This window comes from Synchiropus splendidus, chromosome 5 (assembly GCF_027744825.2).
Source record: "Synchiropus splendidus isolate RoL2022-P1 chromosome 5, RoL_Sspl_1.0, whole genome shotgun sequence".
Classification (NCBI taxonomy): domain Eukaryota; kingdom Metazoa; phylum Chordata; class Actinopteri; order Syngnathiformes; family Callionymidae; genus Synchiropus; species Synchiropus splendidus.
This window is the reverse complement of record NC_071338.1, coordinates 4,433,311-4,450,271: the sequence shown is the minus strand read 5'-3', so window position 1 is coordinate 4,450,271 and position 16,961 is coordinate 4,433,311. Positions and strand designations below refer to the sequence as shown.

At 41.1% G+C, this 16,961-nt stretch overlaps 1 protein-coding gene across 2 annotated transcripts in view; it reads left to right on the top strand.

The window, feature by feature from the left end:
* nrg3b (neuregulin 3b) overlaps window positions 1-5,493 on the top strand; it is a 67,607-nt gene extending 62,114 nt beyond the window's left edge. Inside the window, exon 9 of one of the 2 annotated variants that reach the window (XM_053864596.1) lies at window positions 4,113-5,493. In XM_053864596.1, coding sequence (XP_053720571.1) covers window positions 4,113-4,695 — 583 coding nt within the window. In that variant the 3' untranslated portion in view covers window positions 4,696-5,493. The remainder of the gene's footprint in view (window positions 1-4,112) is intronic. The other variant, XM_053864597.1, reaches the window with a different exon arrangement.
* Window positions 5,494-16,961: the final 11,468 nt, after the last annotated feature.

Sequence of the window (16,961 nt, the reverse complement as noted above, 5' to 3'; positions counted from 1 at the left end):
CATGTGTGGTTACCTGCACCAATAATATGTAGAACCGAACTAGGGAGCTACACTGAACGCATCATTTTAGATGTCATGTCATTATTATATTGTCTATTAAATGAGAACTGAGATAGATATGTGCACAATGTTTTTAAATTGCTCACAAGGACCAATGAAGACTTTAAAAGATTTGAAGAACTGGAGCTCTCTGTCAACTGTTTCATAATTCAGGCTTCACAGGGTTAATCCACGTTCCCGTTCAGACCTATGTACTGATATACATCAGTTATGAACCAAACACGACAAATGTCGAAATCATCCTCATTTGTCCAGAAATTGAGGTGGTTGATGAATCATGAACAATGAGAACATGTTGACCATCTACTACGTGAGCAGATATCATCGATGCATTCTTTTTTTATACACTCTAGATCTATGCTGATGTGTTGACTCGTCTGACAGTCGCAGCTGAGCTGCGCTCGGTGCTCCTCTTCCCACACACTCACAGTGAAGAAGCCGGTAGATTGCTCAACTTTGAGTTGTTTTTCAACCTGAAGTTCACCACACACCTTCACAGCAGAATGATGGGGTATTTTCGGAACCGCAACACCAAAGACCGTGAAGTCTGTGCCGCAGAGCTAACAGAGCTATTGGCTAACGTGATGTCTCACATCAAAACTGTATTGACACTCAGAGACTAGCAATGTTTGATTCTTTGTTTAAAAGTTGGATAAAAATTAACTGCAGAACCAAGCAAATTCCCTCCAAAATGTGAAGAGAGGAAGACTAATTGTAGTTATGAAACAATCTGAGGCAAACAATGTTAAAGATTAGTCTAGACATTCTCCAAACTAGGTCTTTAGCCTAAATTGTCAGAAACTTGCAAATTAGTGTCAAAAACACACAAGATTGTGATCGATCGAAACAAAATCGAAAACGATCTAAACAGTTACTTAAAATAAATAATAAACCATGACATGTTTTAGCCATATTGTCCACCCCTTTAGTAGACATTTTTAAACAAATACATGATCTGCAATTTGTTTCTACAAATGACATGCCTTAACGGCAGAGTGCTAGTTGCTAAAGATTTTCACATGTTAAATGGGATTTTCAACAAAATATTCGACTCAGCACAATTGTACACTGGCCGACGCTGCTTTGATGGTGTGCCTCTAGATTTTTTTAAATGAACCAAGTGTGCTGTGGCATAAAAAAGGTTGGAAAACAATGCACTAAATGAGTTCAGTTTTCCTTGTAAAATGTGCTCCACAGTAAACCGTTCACAAAGTTTTAAAACGTCTTCTTCATGGTGCAATCTGACGCTTTAAAAACTAACAATCATTACGAACCAGTTTTGAACAATCGTAAATGGAATTGATAAAATCTGACGCACAAATCTATTGAGTCAACTTGACTAGTTTCTCTTCCTTCCTCCGCACCATTCACAGCAGAATGAGTGTGGCTGGGGAGAATGAGATTTCAGCTCCAGCAAAACATGACTGGTGCTTATTTTCCAATGTAAATATTTCAAATCATGGAGAGTTTTGTGCAAAAAGACACATGCTGATGTGTTCAATAGGGGTCCGATATCATTGTAAAAGACAGTCTAATAGGCAGATAGTTCCTTGTTAAACATATGATCACGCAAATGTTAAATGGCATGGTTACGACTCGGGTTCAGTACATGTAACCAGTTCCATGAAAGTGAAATACATGTTTAATCACACAACATCGATCCCACAGTTTCCTTAGTTCCACCAGTCAGTGTTCTCCACTGGTAACGCCTGAGTTATTGCTTTGGTTGGAAGGTCCTGTATGAACAGAAAAACTATTGTATCATCTATATCAAACATACCACAAGGCATGTCACTATGTGCATGCTTGTGAAGATGGAACCACATCCAGTGAATACAAATGTCCATTCTTTAGTAAATTCTTGGACATACGTGGAAGGAGAAGACAGAATGAGAGATTGGGCATTATTTTAGACTTTTCTAGTGTTTTTGGTTCATTTGTTGTCTATGTAGTTGCGTTAAGTGTTGGTGTTATGCTTAGTGGGTTTAATGTACTGTAGGGTGAAAATTGAAGGGACTGAAACTTGTAAATATACTTTCCAAACAATAAAAGTGTTTTATTCATCTGCAAGATTCCATGTCAGCAACGGACATAAATCACAGTTCACAACTCAAGAAGTTTACCGTTTAAAGAAACTACTGCAAAAAGTTAGACCAAAACGAACTTTTTTTTGGTACTTTTTATGCGAGGTTTTGAAGTGGAAAGTTTAAATGTTTACGGGGCTAGAGAAGTCAAAAAGAGGGTATTTATTTTTGACACAACTAGGACAAAACATGATTGATTCTTCTTACAGGAAACATGTACAAGTGATTTTAACAATAAGCTGGACTGGGTGAGGGGGAGTGGTTTGAAGTCATGGCACTAGGGATGCTCCGATCAATGGGTCACCGATCATGATTGGCTGACATCAGCGTAATCGGTGAATGCCGATCACAACAAACCGTGTGACAGCCGGCGCTCTGATGAAGCCTTGCTGGTTGTCAGCCGTCCTCTACCTCCCGCCCTCCCTGCTGCTCACTGGGCAGCAGCATGTCTCCTGTGGAGTTTTTTTCAATCTGTCATTTAAAGTTTGCATCCTGCAGCACATGCACAGCAAAATACTGCGCAGGGAAGCTCAGTTTTAGCCTCTGACCAAAGATTTAGAGATGCTCTGAGTTATATATTGTCAATTAGCCACCGCTTTGTCCTGTTCAGGGTTTCGGGGTGTGCTGGAGCCGATCCCAGCATACGGACTGTTTTTAGACAAGAAAAAGGAATTGCACCTGTTGAAGACAGTGGTGGGGCCGCAGGAGAGTTCAAATTCAGCTTTTATCTCAGCAGCAGACAACACATGACAGGGTGTATCAGAGATCTGAAGATCAGATTTGGCGGTAGAATGTCTATCTCGGTTTATCTTTCAGGAAATCTAGGACATATTGACACGCTCAAAAGTAAAAGGCTAGAATTAGCCAAACTGTTGGACACCATGGTCCAGGGAGCTATGATTTGGGCCCAGATGCAGAGCGAACTGCCTTCTTCAGAGAAAAATCACCCACTCCTCATTGTCAGAGTCTGATCCCAATGATCCCAGCCAAATCCAAGAGAGAGCGTTTTTATCAGCAACTCTACACCAGTGAATGAAATATCCACCAAAGACTTTTAAATTACTTTTCCAGTGGGATGCCTCGGGTCCAACAAACGCCTCGAATGTCCACTCACCAAGAGGTGACATGTTCAACATTCTTTAGAGCATGTCTGGTAGGAAGACCCCTGGAATCGACAGCCTTCCTGTGGAAAATTACATGGCCTGTATTCTCTGTCCCAGTTTGTATAGGATGAGTCAGATACACCAGGAGAAGTGACAGATCCTGAATTACTTGGTGGAGGAAGCAAAAATGGCAGTGTATCTGACTTGCGGGGACCAACTGCAGGATGGGCACTTGCCAGACGTGGAGACTCTATGGAAACAGAATATCAAATCCAGAGTGATGCTGAAGTTGTATTTCCAAAGGGTCCCCCGCTACACTGAGACATTTTTTGTGCAGAGGTTGAAGGACAACTTTGCACAATGAGGAAAACATTATGACGTCACCCTGGCTTATTTAAATATGAATATTGCCCTCGTCATTTTACCTGGAAATTTTTAAAATCCATTTGTAAATAAAGTATTTTTTAAAAGTCAACAACAATCCAGTTCTCTTGATTCACGTTCATTTGTCAAGGGAATTTGCTTATAAAAATTAAAATTACTGTACTGTAAATAAAGACAGAACAGCACAGGGATGTTTATTTATTAATCTATTTGTTGGATGGAAAACATACAGTTAATCAATAACCATATCATCTTGAGCATGAACATTTACATTGAGAAAATAGTCACTTGTGTTTTCGTCCTCCCCATTCAAAACCCACAAAACTTGGGATTGGAAAAGAAAACACATTCATGCAATGACAATACAGGCTGCTTACACTCTGGAGAGACTGTTATTCATAGAACAGGAAGAAACATGACTGTTTTTCTGGCAACAGGATTTGATGTGTTGAAATCTAATTCTTAATTTAATCCTCCACAGACGATGTTCCGCTGCAGAGAGAATGGATGAACTGCCTAATAGGACCAGGTATTTTAAAGGAAGAGAAGGTGGGAAGCAGGTTCCCTGCACCTGTCTGAATAAAGCAACAAGCAGCCCTCCGTCCCTCCGTACCTGCCCGGTGCCCATAATACCCTCACTGCAAGCATATGACACCGCGGGAGTGCCGAAAAGCCAAAATGAGGGGATCCTTAAATACACCCCTGTGGTTTCTACAAAGGGGCATCCACTCGCTCTTCCCTGTGAAAATGTCGTGGCAGTACAGGGTTTTACACCAAGTCAAGTGGAATCCGAAGCTTCCACACTGGAATTTTTACAGGTATTCAAACAGAGACACATGTCCCGCTCTGTGGCACAGTCCAGGTCTACTCACGGGGACCCTTGTGTGGACACAAAGACAATAATGGCTGTGCAGCATCCAGGAGAGACCAGTGTTCAACATTCACTTCTACACTCTAACAGCTGGCCAATTTGTTCAAAGGCAGCTGGCCAAAGAGTAATGCAGGACTGGTTTCGAGGCTGCAACTTCACAGAGAATGGAAGAACCAAATCCCTTACCAGCTGAATTTGATTGTGCAGATATAAGAACACTGTATCCAGAAATGATTACATATGCTGATGCCTAGAAATCTGATGTCCTGACGTGACCAGTTTCACAGGACCGGTAACAGGACGCCATCCAAGTTTATATAACGAATTAAAATGATGGAACTACTCACAACATATGGCACACAATATTAAAAGACATAAAGAAAACAAGCAGACATTGCGTGTTGTGAGTTCCAGAGACTATACAAAAAGATGCAAGTGGGAGCTTTACCTGGAAAGTGTGTTGGCGAAAAAAATGACCACTATGTTTTTTTCATGATTGTAAAGAAGACTATATATATATAAAGTGAAAACAATTGTAAAAACAATTAAATAAAGATAATGGTGTTAATTGAAAGCTTGTTCATTTACATTTTATGGTGTGTAACTCACATTCTTTAATGTTCAGATGACTAAATGAAGTTATTGACTTATGTCTAATCTTGACCAGGGAGGATGTGCAAAATTGCACAACATGCATTCACGATAAATACATAACAGAGGTCTGGGATTACGAATGTTCTTTTTATTTATTCTTTTATGTATTTATCTGGAAGATGGCATTCTCCGGATTTGGCATTTTGATATTTCACATTAGGATTTTAATGTGCATTTTATTATGTTTATGTTGAACAGTAGCTATTTATTAAATTATCATTTAATTATGCTTCTACTATATTTTTTACAACGATTTTTTATCTCAAGTATGAATCGATTACAATTACGATGATAATTATATATAATTTTATTGTGTGATCAAATATCATGTTAACATTTAATCTTGAAGTGTGTATCTGTTGTATCTTCTTTGTTGTACTGTAGATGCTACAGTAATCAGTGTTAATGTCCATTGACAGTGCAGGAGAGAAAAGCTTGGTCTGATCATGGAAAGGGACAAAGCTCCCACCCCTTGTGTTTGTTGACTTTTGAGGCTGTAGGATGAGCAGATGGAAGAATATTTCTGATGCTTATCGGATCACTGACAAAGAGTTCACCAACCGCACACTGGTCTCAACACTTGATCAAATGTAAGCCATGATCAAACTTTCTACACAGTGTTTATTCTTGGCTCGGTCTGCCCTATACATGATTTACCTGATGTTTATGTACAAGAATGCACTGTTTAGGGAGGATGCAGGCCTTAATGCTGATAGAGCTGATAACAGGAAACAGGGATTTGTGATGTAATACGAAGTATTTTAGTAAATCAGTTTCCACAGCCACAGCAGATGCTCAGCTCTTTGTCTTGAGCTGAGCTTTGTTTTATCACATTCTCATTGACGTCTTTTAGGACTTTGTAAAACCATGGCAAGCTTGAGTCCTACGCTACGGATACTTCCCCCGTTCTGGCACTGAAGATAAAAACGTGGACTCACCACTCAGTAAGGGGGTGCCACCTCCTCCTGAATAGGAGGTGCCTGGAAGATTGCTTCCACACTAAAGTGCAACTGCTGGGTAACAAAGGCTAGAGAATTGCATGCTTCAGAGAATGTAGGTGACATTTCTTCTCCTTCAGTGTGCTCAGCCCTCTACCTAGGCTTTGCTATTGATTACAACCCCTAGCAAAGACAGGGGATGAATGTACTTTCAGCTACAGTAGGAGCATTTCAATTGTTCCCCTCCCAGCACAGTTCCAGCCAGCTCCCAGCAAACTTCCTGCCACCTTCAGCAAAGTTGGTTTTACACCAACTTTGGTGGTGTTTTGAGACAACTCCAGGGTGTGATTTGGGCTCCACACATCATCCCTCCACTCAGTGAAGAGTCCCATGTCTCAGGAATAGGTCAATTGAGGAGCCCGTCTGTGGCAAGCTTGGGTTCATGAGACGACTTCTTCATGCTGTTTCCATTCTCAAATTTAGTAATTAGTGGTGTGCCATTGTATCAGTAGCTTTTAATTTGAATACAAAAGCTCAATGTCCCATTATTTTTATTTTTTTTTTATTTCAATAGATCCAATCATTCAAGTCTGGTGACTCCTGTGGAGTTTTGACACAGTTGATCTCTTCGGATGCCATGCGTGCTCCAGCAGCAGTGTGTTTTGGATCATTGTCCTGGACAAAGCGATAGTCTGATCCAAAATGTCATCTTATGTATGCCAGAGCATGCTCTTTATGGATATAGAGCCGGAGTGGCCAACCAGTCAGAGGCTAGGAGCCACGTTGTTTTACTGTGTTGCTGAAAAGAGCCACATCCTACAAATACAGGGGTTGGACAAAATAATGGAAACACCTTAAAGCTTTTTTAGCTTTTAGCATCTTGTCTTCACTCCACTGAATTAAACGGACTTCATCACGATCAACAATGAATAATAGGTGAAACACAAGCCAAAGACAAAGTGAAACATGGAACTAAGTGATGTAAATCGTGTTGCTCGTGTATCTGATGACGGACCAAGTCTTAGGACCGCGACTCACATCGTCCCCCTCTCCTCCGGCTCCAGCTTGAAGCGTGTGCGGCGAGGTTTATTGTTTATGTTTCAAAGTTTAACGCAGGTCGGTATCGTTGAACAATATTTGGAAATTTCACCGGAATAGCTCTTACTTTTTCGTCTCATTTCCATAATAAACGATCATCTCAACAGCAACTTGACAGGCCTGATCTGTCTGTTCTCATCTACTTTGATCTGTTCATGAGCCTGGGCCTCTCAGGTAACCCAAAACCAAAGTGTCCCTGACTTTACCTCATGATTCTTATGCTAATATTTGTCAGAAGGAGGCTGAGCAGCACAGTGGAATTGTAAATGACTTCATATCACGCAATACACACACCCTTCCAGACACATTAGCACATGAATATTCCTGTCCATCAAGTCAACTGACCTGGATCACCATTCATTTACCATTTATTTACACTGCACAAACATGGCCTTTGCCGCACCCGACCTGGGTGTTTGCCTGGTTCAGCCATACCCAGACCCGCCCAGTGTTGGTCATCTGAGCATAAAAAAGTAGTTAGTTAGTAGTTACAAATTGCATCTCTCTCCATTCACCCTGCACCGAAACAGTGTTCCTCACAATCCTGGAATCTCATCAACATCATTCAACTTGTTGGGACAGACAGCAGTGAAAGGCCCGACAAAAGAGCTCCCCAACCCCGGCTTCACACCTGAGCCTCAGTCGCGGTCCTAAGACTTGGACCGTCATCAGATCCACGATCAACACTTTGTCATTCCCTAAACTAAATGTACGGCTTGTGTTTCACCTATTATTCATTGTTGATTGTCGTGAATTGTGTGGAATGAAGATGAGACGCACTAGTCTGCAGCGTCGCTCACACACAAAAATGTATGAATTTTAACCACTATATCACATGAGCGGCTGTTCAGAGCCTTACAGCCTTACATATTTGTAGGATGTGTCTCTTTTCAGCAACACAGTAAAACAATGTGGCTCGTAGCCACCCCTGCTGTAGGGACATCATGGACATCATCTTCGTAGCCTAGAGAGTCAAAGAGCTCAACTGCGTGACTGTGAGGACGACAATGCTTTCTGCGATATAGAAGTAGGCATCTATGGAGATCATTCAGTCTCCCAATTTGATGCACTCCAGAAGTCTCTTGGTTGTGGAGAACCTGAACTGCTGTGTCACCATGAATCTGATAAAACTGAGGCCCAGAACGGATTTTAGTTCACCAGATAGCCAGATCTCAGATCAGAGAGGTCTTTATAATACTGTGACTCCTCCTGGTATGTGGTCGCTAGGCACATGCAACTTGAAAGATTCTGAGAGCAACATCTGGCTTTCACTTATGCTGTAGCAGCAGAATCGGGAATAGAAAAGGGCCAGTGAGAATTATGGGAAAGATGATGTGCTGTCCTGACAAACAACAATCCTGCTGCTGAACCACTCATGACCGATTGCTAGAGCTGATGTCACCAAGTGACTCTGACATTATATTTTTGCCACGTAGTAAAACACAAATGAACATCATTTGAAATCAACTTTTGGTCATGACCAAAAGAACGAGATACTGATACAGGCAGCTGAAATGAGTTTTCTCCGAGGTGGTTTGCATCTCCCAAAGAGATAGGGTGAGAAGGTTTGTCTATTGGGACAGAGACTCGGAGTAGAGAGGAGTGAGTTGAGGTGGTTCAGGCATGTCATGAGGATGCCCACTGGGCGCCTCCCTTGGGAGGTGTTTCAGGCATGGCCAGCTGTGAGGAGACCGAGAGAGGAATTACGTCCATGTTCCTGTCGGAGCTGGTGGACATTGCAGGGGGAGAAGGGCGTTTACCGCAACCTTCAGAAGACGCTGCCCCCAGGACCTGGCAACGGATAAGCAGATGAGGATGGATGGAATCAACAAAACTCTGAGAACTGAGAAGATGTGCCATAGTGGAATACAAAATGGCACTATAGAAAATAAAGATACTTAAAAAAAAAAAAGTCACATTCTTTTGAGACACCGACTCATTCATCAATCAGAAGAAACAGCATGATAGCAATTTTGATTGATTGTTTACTACAGGGAGAATGTTGAGATTTCAGCCTAATAATTGGTTTAGTTGTATATCTCGATAAATATCTTCCACTCGTAAGTACTATGGTTTGCATATTCTAAATATGCTCCCGTTTTTTTGGGTGATGTTACTATTGAAATCAATTTAGTTTGACGATTATGAGACGTACTGTTTTGGTTTATTCATACTATGCATGATAAACAAAACAAACTGAAATGTTTGTACCATCGTAATCTTAAATCTGTGAGTACAGCGCTCGCCACGTGCAGGAAACCAGAGCACAGCGCGAAGAATTAAACACAAATCCTCGCTCCACACAACATCTTCACACATGCACACAAATCAGCATCCATATCCGAACATTCAAAAGCAGTTTCACGACACATCCACCTCATCACTGTCCTGTGTGCCGACAAAAGATGACAACACGATAGACAGGTGTCTCGTCTAGAGTCCAAGTGTCGTCTGATGAAACGTGTTCCCAGCGCGACTTGGTGTCCCCCTCGCAACAGACAATAGTTCCGCCTCACACTTCTGTCAGTAATTAAAAAAAAATGTTGCAAAAACCAAAAGAACATCACTCCCACAATAGCCACACAATCGACATACGTAATACATCTGACCCATTTAGGAGTGCCACATAAAGTTTATAATGACATCAACCAAACTGTCATCTGATGATGTGGGAAAATTCGGGATCTTTGATTTAATAAAATGTCGGACTTGCAGGAATCGATAAAAGTGTGCCTTTCCGAGACCAAATTTTTCAGATAATTGTTCGAACAATGCAAATTGATTTGCTATAAAAACATCTCAGAACTTCGTGATACCATTCTTGAAACCCCACAATGGGGGAGTGATGAGGAGAGAAGGGCAGGTAGAGAAAGTAGGACACAAAATATGACACACAAAATTAGCTGACCAGTAATAAAAGCGAAAATTTGGAAGAGCCAGTCCACCATTAGCCTTTGATGTTTGTAAATGAAATTTGTTTAACCGAGGTCCTTTGCCTTTCCATATATATAGAGTAAAAAAAAAAAGATTTGGGGATGAAGGGAAATTTCACACGTAATGGTTTGAAAGAGATACAAAAATTTGGGAAGTATGTTCATTTTAATAGAGTTTATTTATCCAATCAGAGTGGTTGATAGAGGCAACCAGTGAGTCAAGCTCTTTTTCACTTGATTTAGCTTAACTTATTTAACTTAAGGAAATTCACTTCCAAAAGCTCTTTGTGTTTCTTCTTGTTACTTTAGTGCCAAGATACGTCAACTGTTTTTAACAATCTTCAAATGATTTATTGGTTAATCTCCTTGAATACGAAGAAGTTCACTTTTGTTTAATTTATAACCACAAAATTGACAAAAAGTACTTGGAGTAATAACATAAAGGGCTGAATAGAACAATCTGGGTCAGAGATGTAGAGAGAGCTCGATCAAATGACAATGGGCTGAGTGGGCACCTCTGTCATGTCAAGCTAGATGCAGTTGGGCACAAGTAAATATCTTAATCCTAGAAATAAAATTTCCTCCAAAGCCAAATTTCTCATTACGAAACATTACGAAAAGGTATTTTCATTCAACGTGATCAAATGCTTTCTCTGTATCTAAGGAGTGCACGCACTCTGAAGCGTGTATAGCAGGAGAATACAGGATGTTGAAAAGACGCCTGGTATTAAAATAAGTATAGCACTTTTTAATGACGCGTGTTAGAGCCTCACAAACAATTGTAGGTAGGACTTTTTCCAGCCTACGGACCGGGACCTTAGCTAGTGTCTTGACATCAACATTCAACAAGGATACTGGCCTGGAAGAGGAGCACTCAGTAGGATCTATGACCTTTATGGCAATGACGGTGATAAATGCCTCATATAATGATGCTGACAATTTGCCACGATCAAAGGACTCAGACCTACCAATTGTAGTTGTGGAACAAGTAAACTAAGAAGTATCATTATTTAGTAGAGTTGACTGTAAAAATGGCTGAATATACCATTGATTTCCATGTAATCTGAAGTGATCGTTCCAACCTCCTTTTTTATTTTTGAGATCAGCTGTTTTACATTTGCGCTTCTCAGTTGATTTGCTAGGAGTTTCCAAGACCTTTCCCCATGTGTGTAGAACAGACTCTTAAGTTTCAATAGTTGCTTTTCAATGGGATGCGTCGTGAGACTTCCCTCAGCCTCAATCGCCAGCAAAAAACAGGATGTAAGGGTGGATCCTGAGGGAAAGCAGAACCATCAGAACTTAAATAAAACAACGCCAGTTCAAACTCCACTTTGAACAAAAAACTCTATACTCACTGACTCACCCGAAAAAGTTCAACACAGTGTTAGTTGTCTTTTCTTTGGCTATTGTTGCAGGAGATATTTGATATATCTCCAGGCTTCTTCAGCCAACTTCAGTCACTTCTTTTCGCCGTTGCAGAGTGTGATGAGACGCCGAGCAGGAAACCACGGCGAGGGTTTCGCGTTGATGAAGTTCTCTCATGACTTCTCGATACTCTGCCCGCTGAGCCAGAACCTCAGGAGTGTAGTCATCCACCACACAAATCTTCTGTCCAAGTAATTCAAGTTTCCCTCTATGTCGAGAATGACAGGTCGTGGTCGCTGCTATGACATGGCTCAGGAAGGACCGAGGCATATGCCCAGTCCACCTCTGTGGGTGATGTGAGAGTCTCTGATTTCTGAAAAAACTCATCGTCCACCTTCTTTGAGTACGTTCTCACGTTGACTCTGGCCTACCAAATCCACGAGCTTTCAAAGTCGCTGACACTCAGGCTCAGATCATCCGTGGCGAGTTCGAACGACGAGACTGCTGACAGTGGTCTTCTACTGTCTTCTGGACTTAGTCAAACTTCGTTTCAAGGACAGCGAGTGCCGCCCTGGACCAAGAGGCTGTTCCCTGTAAGTCAGTCAGATCCCTTGTTGCTTTTGATGAGCTCTTTAAGGTTCATTTTTGTTTCTCTCTTCCTACAAAACCACTGTTGGCAAAGCTCAAGACAGGCCACATGTCACTTGGGGTTAGGTGTTGGACCCATCGACTGAAACAGTTTACAAGTTTACAAGTTCCAAACATCTGTCCATCTACCAGGTTCACGTTATGTGTTTTGGGCGGTGTGTGACCATTACTTTGCATTCCAAATGTCATTCAAATGAGTACAGGAGTTCAAAGTATTTGATGTGCAAGAACTGCTGTACTTGAGAGCTGTATATAGTAAAACGTTTTACTGTCAGATTGATGTCTCTCTAATTGTCCCAGACTGTCTGCCATTTAATGAAGACTTGAGTACTGCTATGTTTGCTATTGAGGGGAATATAGTTTTTATGTTTATTGATCATTGTGCACTGAATGCACTTCACTTTGTTTTTTATTCAATGCTGTGATAAGACATGGACTTTTTTGTGTGTACAGTCAACACTGTTTTATGATACTGTAGTATTAAAGACAGGGTTGAATAGGTTTAATGCCCATCAAGAGTAGTTCTAAGAGTTTATTCTGATCACCACTAAAAAGTTCTCAGTATCAGTAGTGGATAACACTATGGCTGTTGATTTTGTTCATAGTGGTGAACCTTAATTGACATACTTCAGTGTAGCGTGCAGTAAAAACATTTTCAATTTACCTCTGAAATTTAGTTTCAACTTTGTGCTCAGTGCACATTTTACACTGTGAAGTGGGACCATCTGTTCACTGGCATTGCGTTCAATGAATTCTTTCTGATTATTCTTTACTCTACTCTTTCTGCATTTGAATGAGAATGTAGTGGCATGGCCTCAGCTGTCTTCCCCGAGTGCACATCAATTCAATAGACAGGTTTGAAAAAATACAAAGTCCAAGGCAAGCAACAATAAAAACCGACTTAGACATGAACTCACTGAATGAAGACATTATTGAAAGGAAACAGCCAAGTGCTAACATTGTGCACTCCCAAGAAACTGCAAGTCATCAATTTGAATCTGGTGCTCAATACAAAGAAAAGCTACTGTACTGTATGATGTATGTCTTATTTAACACTGGACGACCTTCATGGAAATTATTCACAGTTGATGATTTTTTTTCTTAATTAAATTAAAAAGAGCTATAACATTACTTAATAAATGGTTTACCATTGCATTGTTTATTCCCATATGGAAAAGTGTCAGAAACAAAAATGCTATTTCAAAGTTTTTGCTTTGATTGTATTTTTGAATTGATTTGGTCATTATGACGGTTCATTATGAATTATGCTAACCCTCTCTCTAGTTGTCTGCCATTGTATTTATTTTTGGTAATTCTACAGGAGGATTTGTGGTTTAGCAGTCTTTGCTGTTTGAATGTATATTGAGAAGCGTGAAAAGTGTTTCAGTCAATTGAACCTCTTTTCAGTGTTAGCTCGTGGCAACAGTCCCAGGACACAGCTTACTGCCTGACTCCTCTTTTTCTGGGGTGTGTGGAAGAGAAGGGTCACGATCATCGCCAGTTCCACTCCATAACCTTAACTGGTCCCATTCAGAGTGACGGGGGTCTCCTCACGAGTTATCCCGTCATGTTTAACTGGACTGCTTTAAATCTCAGCAATGAACTTGAATGAAAACTGTGTAAAAAACCTTTTTTGTCTGAGACACACAAGAACGTGATGATTGAGACAAGTAGAGTAAGTAATGAATCGCTCTGTCCACCAGAGGGCACAATCAACTAAGGACAGTACAGGATTTGCCAGTGTTTACTTGTAAGGTCATCATACAACCATCACATAAGTCACTAAAAATGAAAGACGCACAGCTGTATAAACAAGGAATGTAGTGGTTGGAGTCAAAGAACTGCGTATGAGGAGATTAGACAGTGAGAACATGTTGGAAGAGTGGACCATAAATTCATGGAGTCAGTGAGTTATTAAAAAGGGGTTCATAACATATCAGACCACAAGCCGAGTTGAAGACCCCGGGTATATGCCTTGGCTCACACAGTCTTCTCATCATTATCATTCATTTTAAGACCTGCTTTACTGGTCAGTTTGTTACCATTAAGTCTGGACATCCGAGCACTTGAGGATCCGGACACAGTGATATAAGTGCTTCGCTGTGTATTAACTTACAGTATTCCACTGGAGTTTATGGAATGTCTGTGCGAAAAGGTTAGTCCCCAAGAATATTTTTTATGAACTGTATACATTTGTTTTCAACTTATGTTATTGTTTACAATGGTTTCTATTGATATTTATAACACATTTCTCCTCCTAAATGTTACATTATTATTTTAACTGATTTTAACAAATTGGTCTGATTTTCAAACGTTCATGGTCTCAGCTCTATTTCCTCAGTTACTTCCAAGTTTCCACTCCTCACTTTGTGATATGGGTTTATTTCAATGAATTGAGCAAGGGCTTTTTAACCATTATTATGTTTACTACAAATATTATGTTCATACAATTATTAAGATGATGCCAAATTAAATATAGACGAGCAATTATCCCGAAAGAAATCTATAATAGCCTTTAAATGAGTATAATACATTTATTTGTCTCCAGATCGGCACGAACTTGCAAGATATAGCCTCTGAGGAAAATGCTGGCCCTTATTGAGAATTTACCATAGTCCCATGACTCCCTCAAATACCACAGAAATACACATTATCCTTGTACTGTTTACATTAAATTCATCATTGATAAATGATGTGTTTGAAGGCCCAAACACATATATAACGTGAAGGATGTGAGAAAGGTTTGATAAAATCCTCCCAGCACCATCTGTCCTAAGCCCAACCATCATCTTTCAGAGCCTACAGAAACTACTCTGTAGGCTCCAACTATAATAACCAAAATTCAAACAAAACTCCCATCTCATACTTCCTGCTTCGACATCCAATTCACATGTCAATCAATTGTTCACTTAATAATAATCTTGTGACCTCAGAAAAGTTAGACAGGCTTATCATGACTGAAACTCAAGACGACTCCCCTTGGCTTTACCCTCAAACACACACCCAGGTTATCAGTAGGGAGATGTGGGGGAGCAGTGATCCACAATAATTGAGGAATAAAAGTACACTCCTACTCTTTATCCGGCCTCTAACTCATTCAAACAGCTCAGCTGTATTAGTAACTCAAAAGTACCTACCCTTGTCACTGGCTCACGCCTGCTGTAAAGGGGACATCAGTCCATGACTCCCCTGGCTCTTGGATGTCCCTGGTTGTCTGATTTGGTTCATGTTGTCAGGGGGAGGTGTTGGAGTCACAAGGGTTGGTTTTTCATGGACAGCATCCAGCTAGCGCCATTGGCAATCAACACAGCCATCAACGTGGGTTTCAGTGTCCACCTGCTGTAGCAAAGACCTGCTTGTCCCCAACAGATATCTAAGAGGTTGGAGCACAACTTCAGACCTTCAATGCTGAAGCTGACCCACCTAATTGGTGACATAGTATTGTTAACCACTTTCCTGTCGCAGGTTTGCACCCACCTTGAGGCACTCTATTCTTTTTCACACTTCCTGTTCTGCTGCGAACATGAATAAACATTGCATGAGGTCAAGTCTGTGTTTTCGTTTTGAGTTGTTTCTTCTACTGCAGTCGATGCCACTGAACACATGAACACATCTCCAGGGGGGAGGTTTCACAAAAATGAATCCAGAAAATGAACAAAATTGAAAATGCAGCAGATATGCTCATGCTCCGACCAGCCCAGAGAGCGAGCGATGAATTAAGTGTGTTTTCGACAGCATCAGACAACGGAGCATGTGCGGCTGTTCAACATGACAATATCCTTCGCTTGCTTCCTGCAACAGCAAAACACAGTTGGGGACCACTGGAGGAATGGAAGGGTTGTCACTTCTCCCCACCATAAAAATGGCGAACCAATTGGAACACTGAAAACATTCTGTTCATAATAAAAGTCTCGAGTTTCATACTGACCACTCCCCTAGCCACCCAATCATCCCCCATAAGCAGCTCAGCAACCCTGGTGCCCGGAGAAGTATTTAAGAGTTACAGCAGAGAACAGATATGGAAGAACAGCGTACATAATAAAGAGCACAGCAATAAAAAATAAAAAAATTGGGTGCTCTGGACAACACATTTGCCAGAATGTCCAAACATTTAACATGGTGGACATCCATGATCATCTCCACTGTCTTCTGGGCCTTCAGATCAAGGTTGTTGTGGCCGCACCAGGACACCAGCCGCTCCATCTCCTTCATGTAAGTGGACTCTCTCCATCTGAGATGAGCCTAAAGATGGTGGTGTCATCCAGAGACTTAACCAGCTTCACGGAATGGTGGTGGCTGTAGGTGCAGCAGTTGGTGTACAGGGCCAATGAGAGAGTCCACAGCCCTGAGGCTGTCCGTAATCCACCTGCAAAGGGATTCAGGCATGTTGCGCTGGCTAAGCTTGTCTTGAAGCAAAGCTGAGGGAATTGTATTAAAAGCAGAACTGAAGTCCACAAACAGGATCCTTGTATAGGTTCCTGGGGAGTCCAGATGCTCCAGAGTGAAATGAAGGGCCTGGTTTACTGCATCGTCCACAGATCTGTTGGCTCAGTTGGCAAACTGCATTGAGTTCAGATGAGAAGCAGTGATAAGATTTCAGGTGAGAGAGGACCGGGCGCTCAAAGGACTTCATGACCACTGATCTGTAGTCATTCAAACCTGTGATCCTTGGTTTCATCGATGTTGCATATTTAGCTCTTTATAGCAAAATTATTCTGAACTTTCTCAGATCAGAGGTCAGAGACATGAGTTAATAAATGTAATTACCAACTAAGCAAACAAAGGTTTGAAAGCATCTGGAAAGACTGGAGCAGGACAATTCA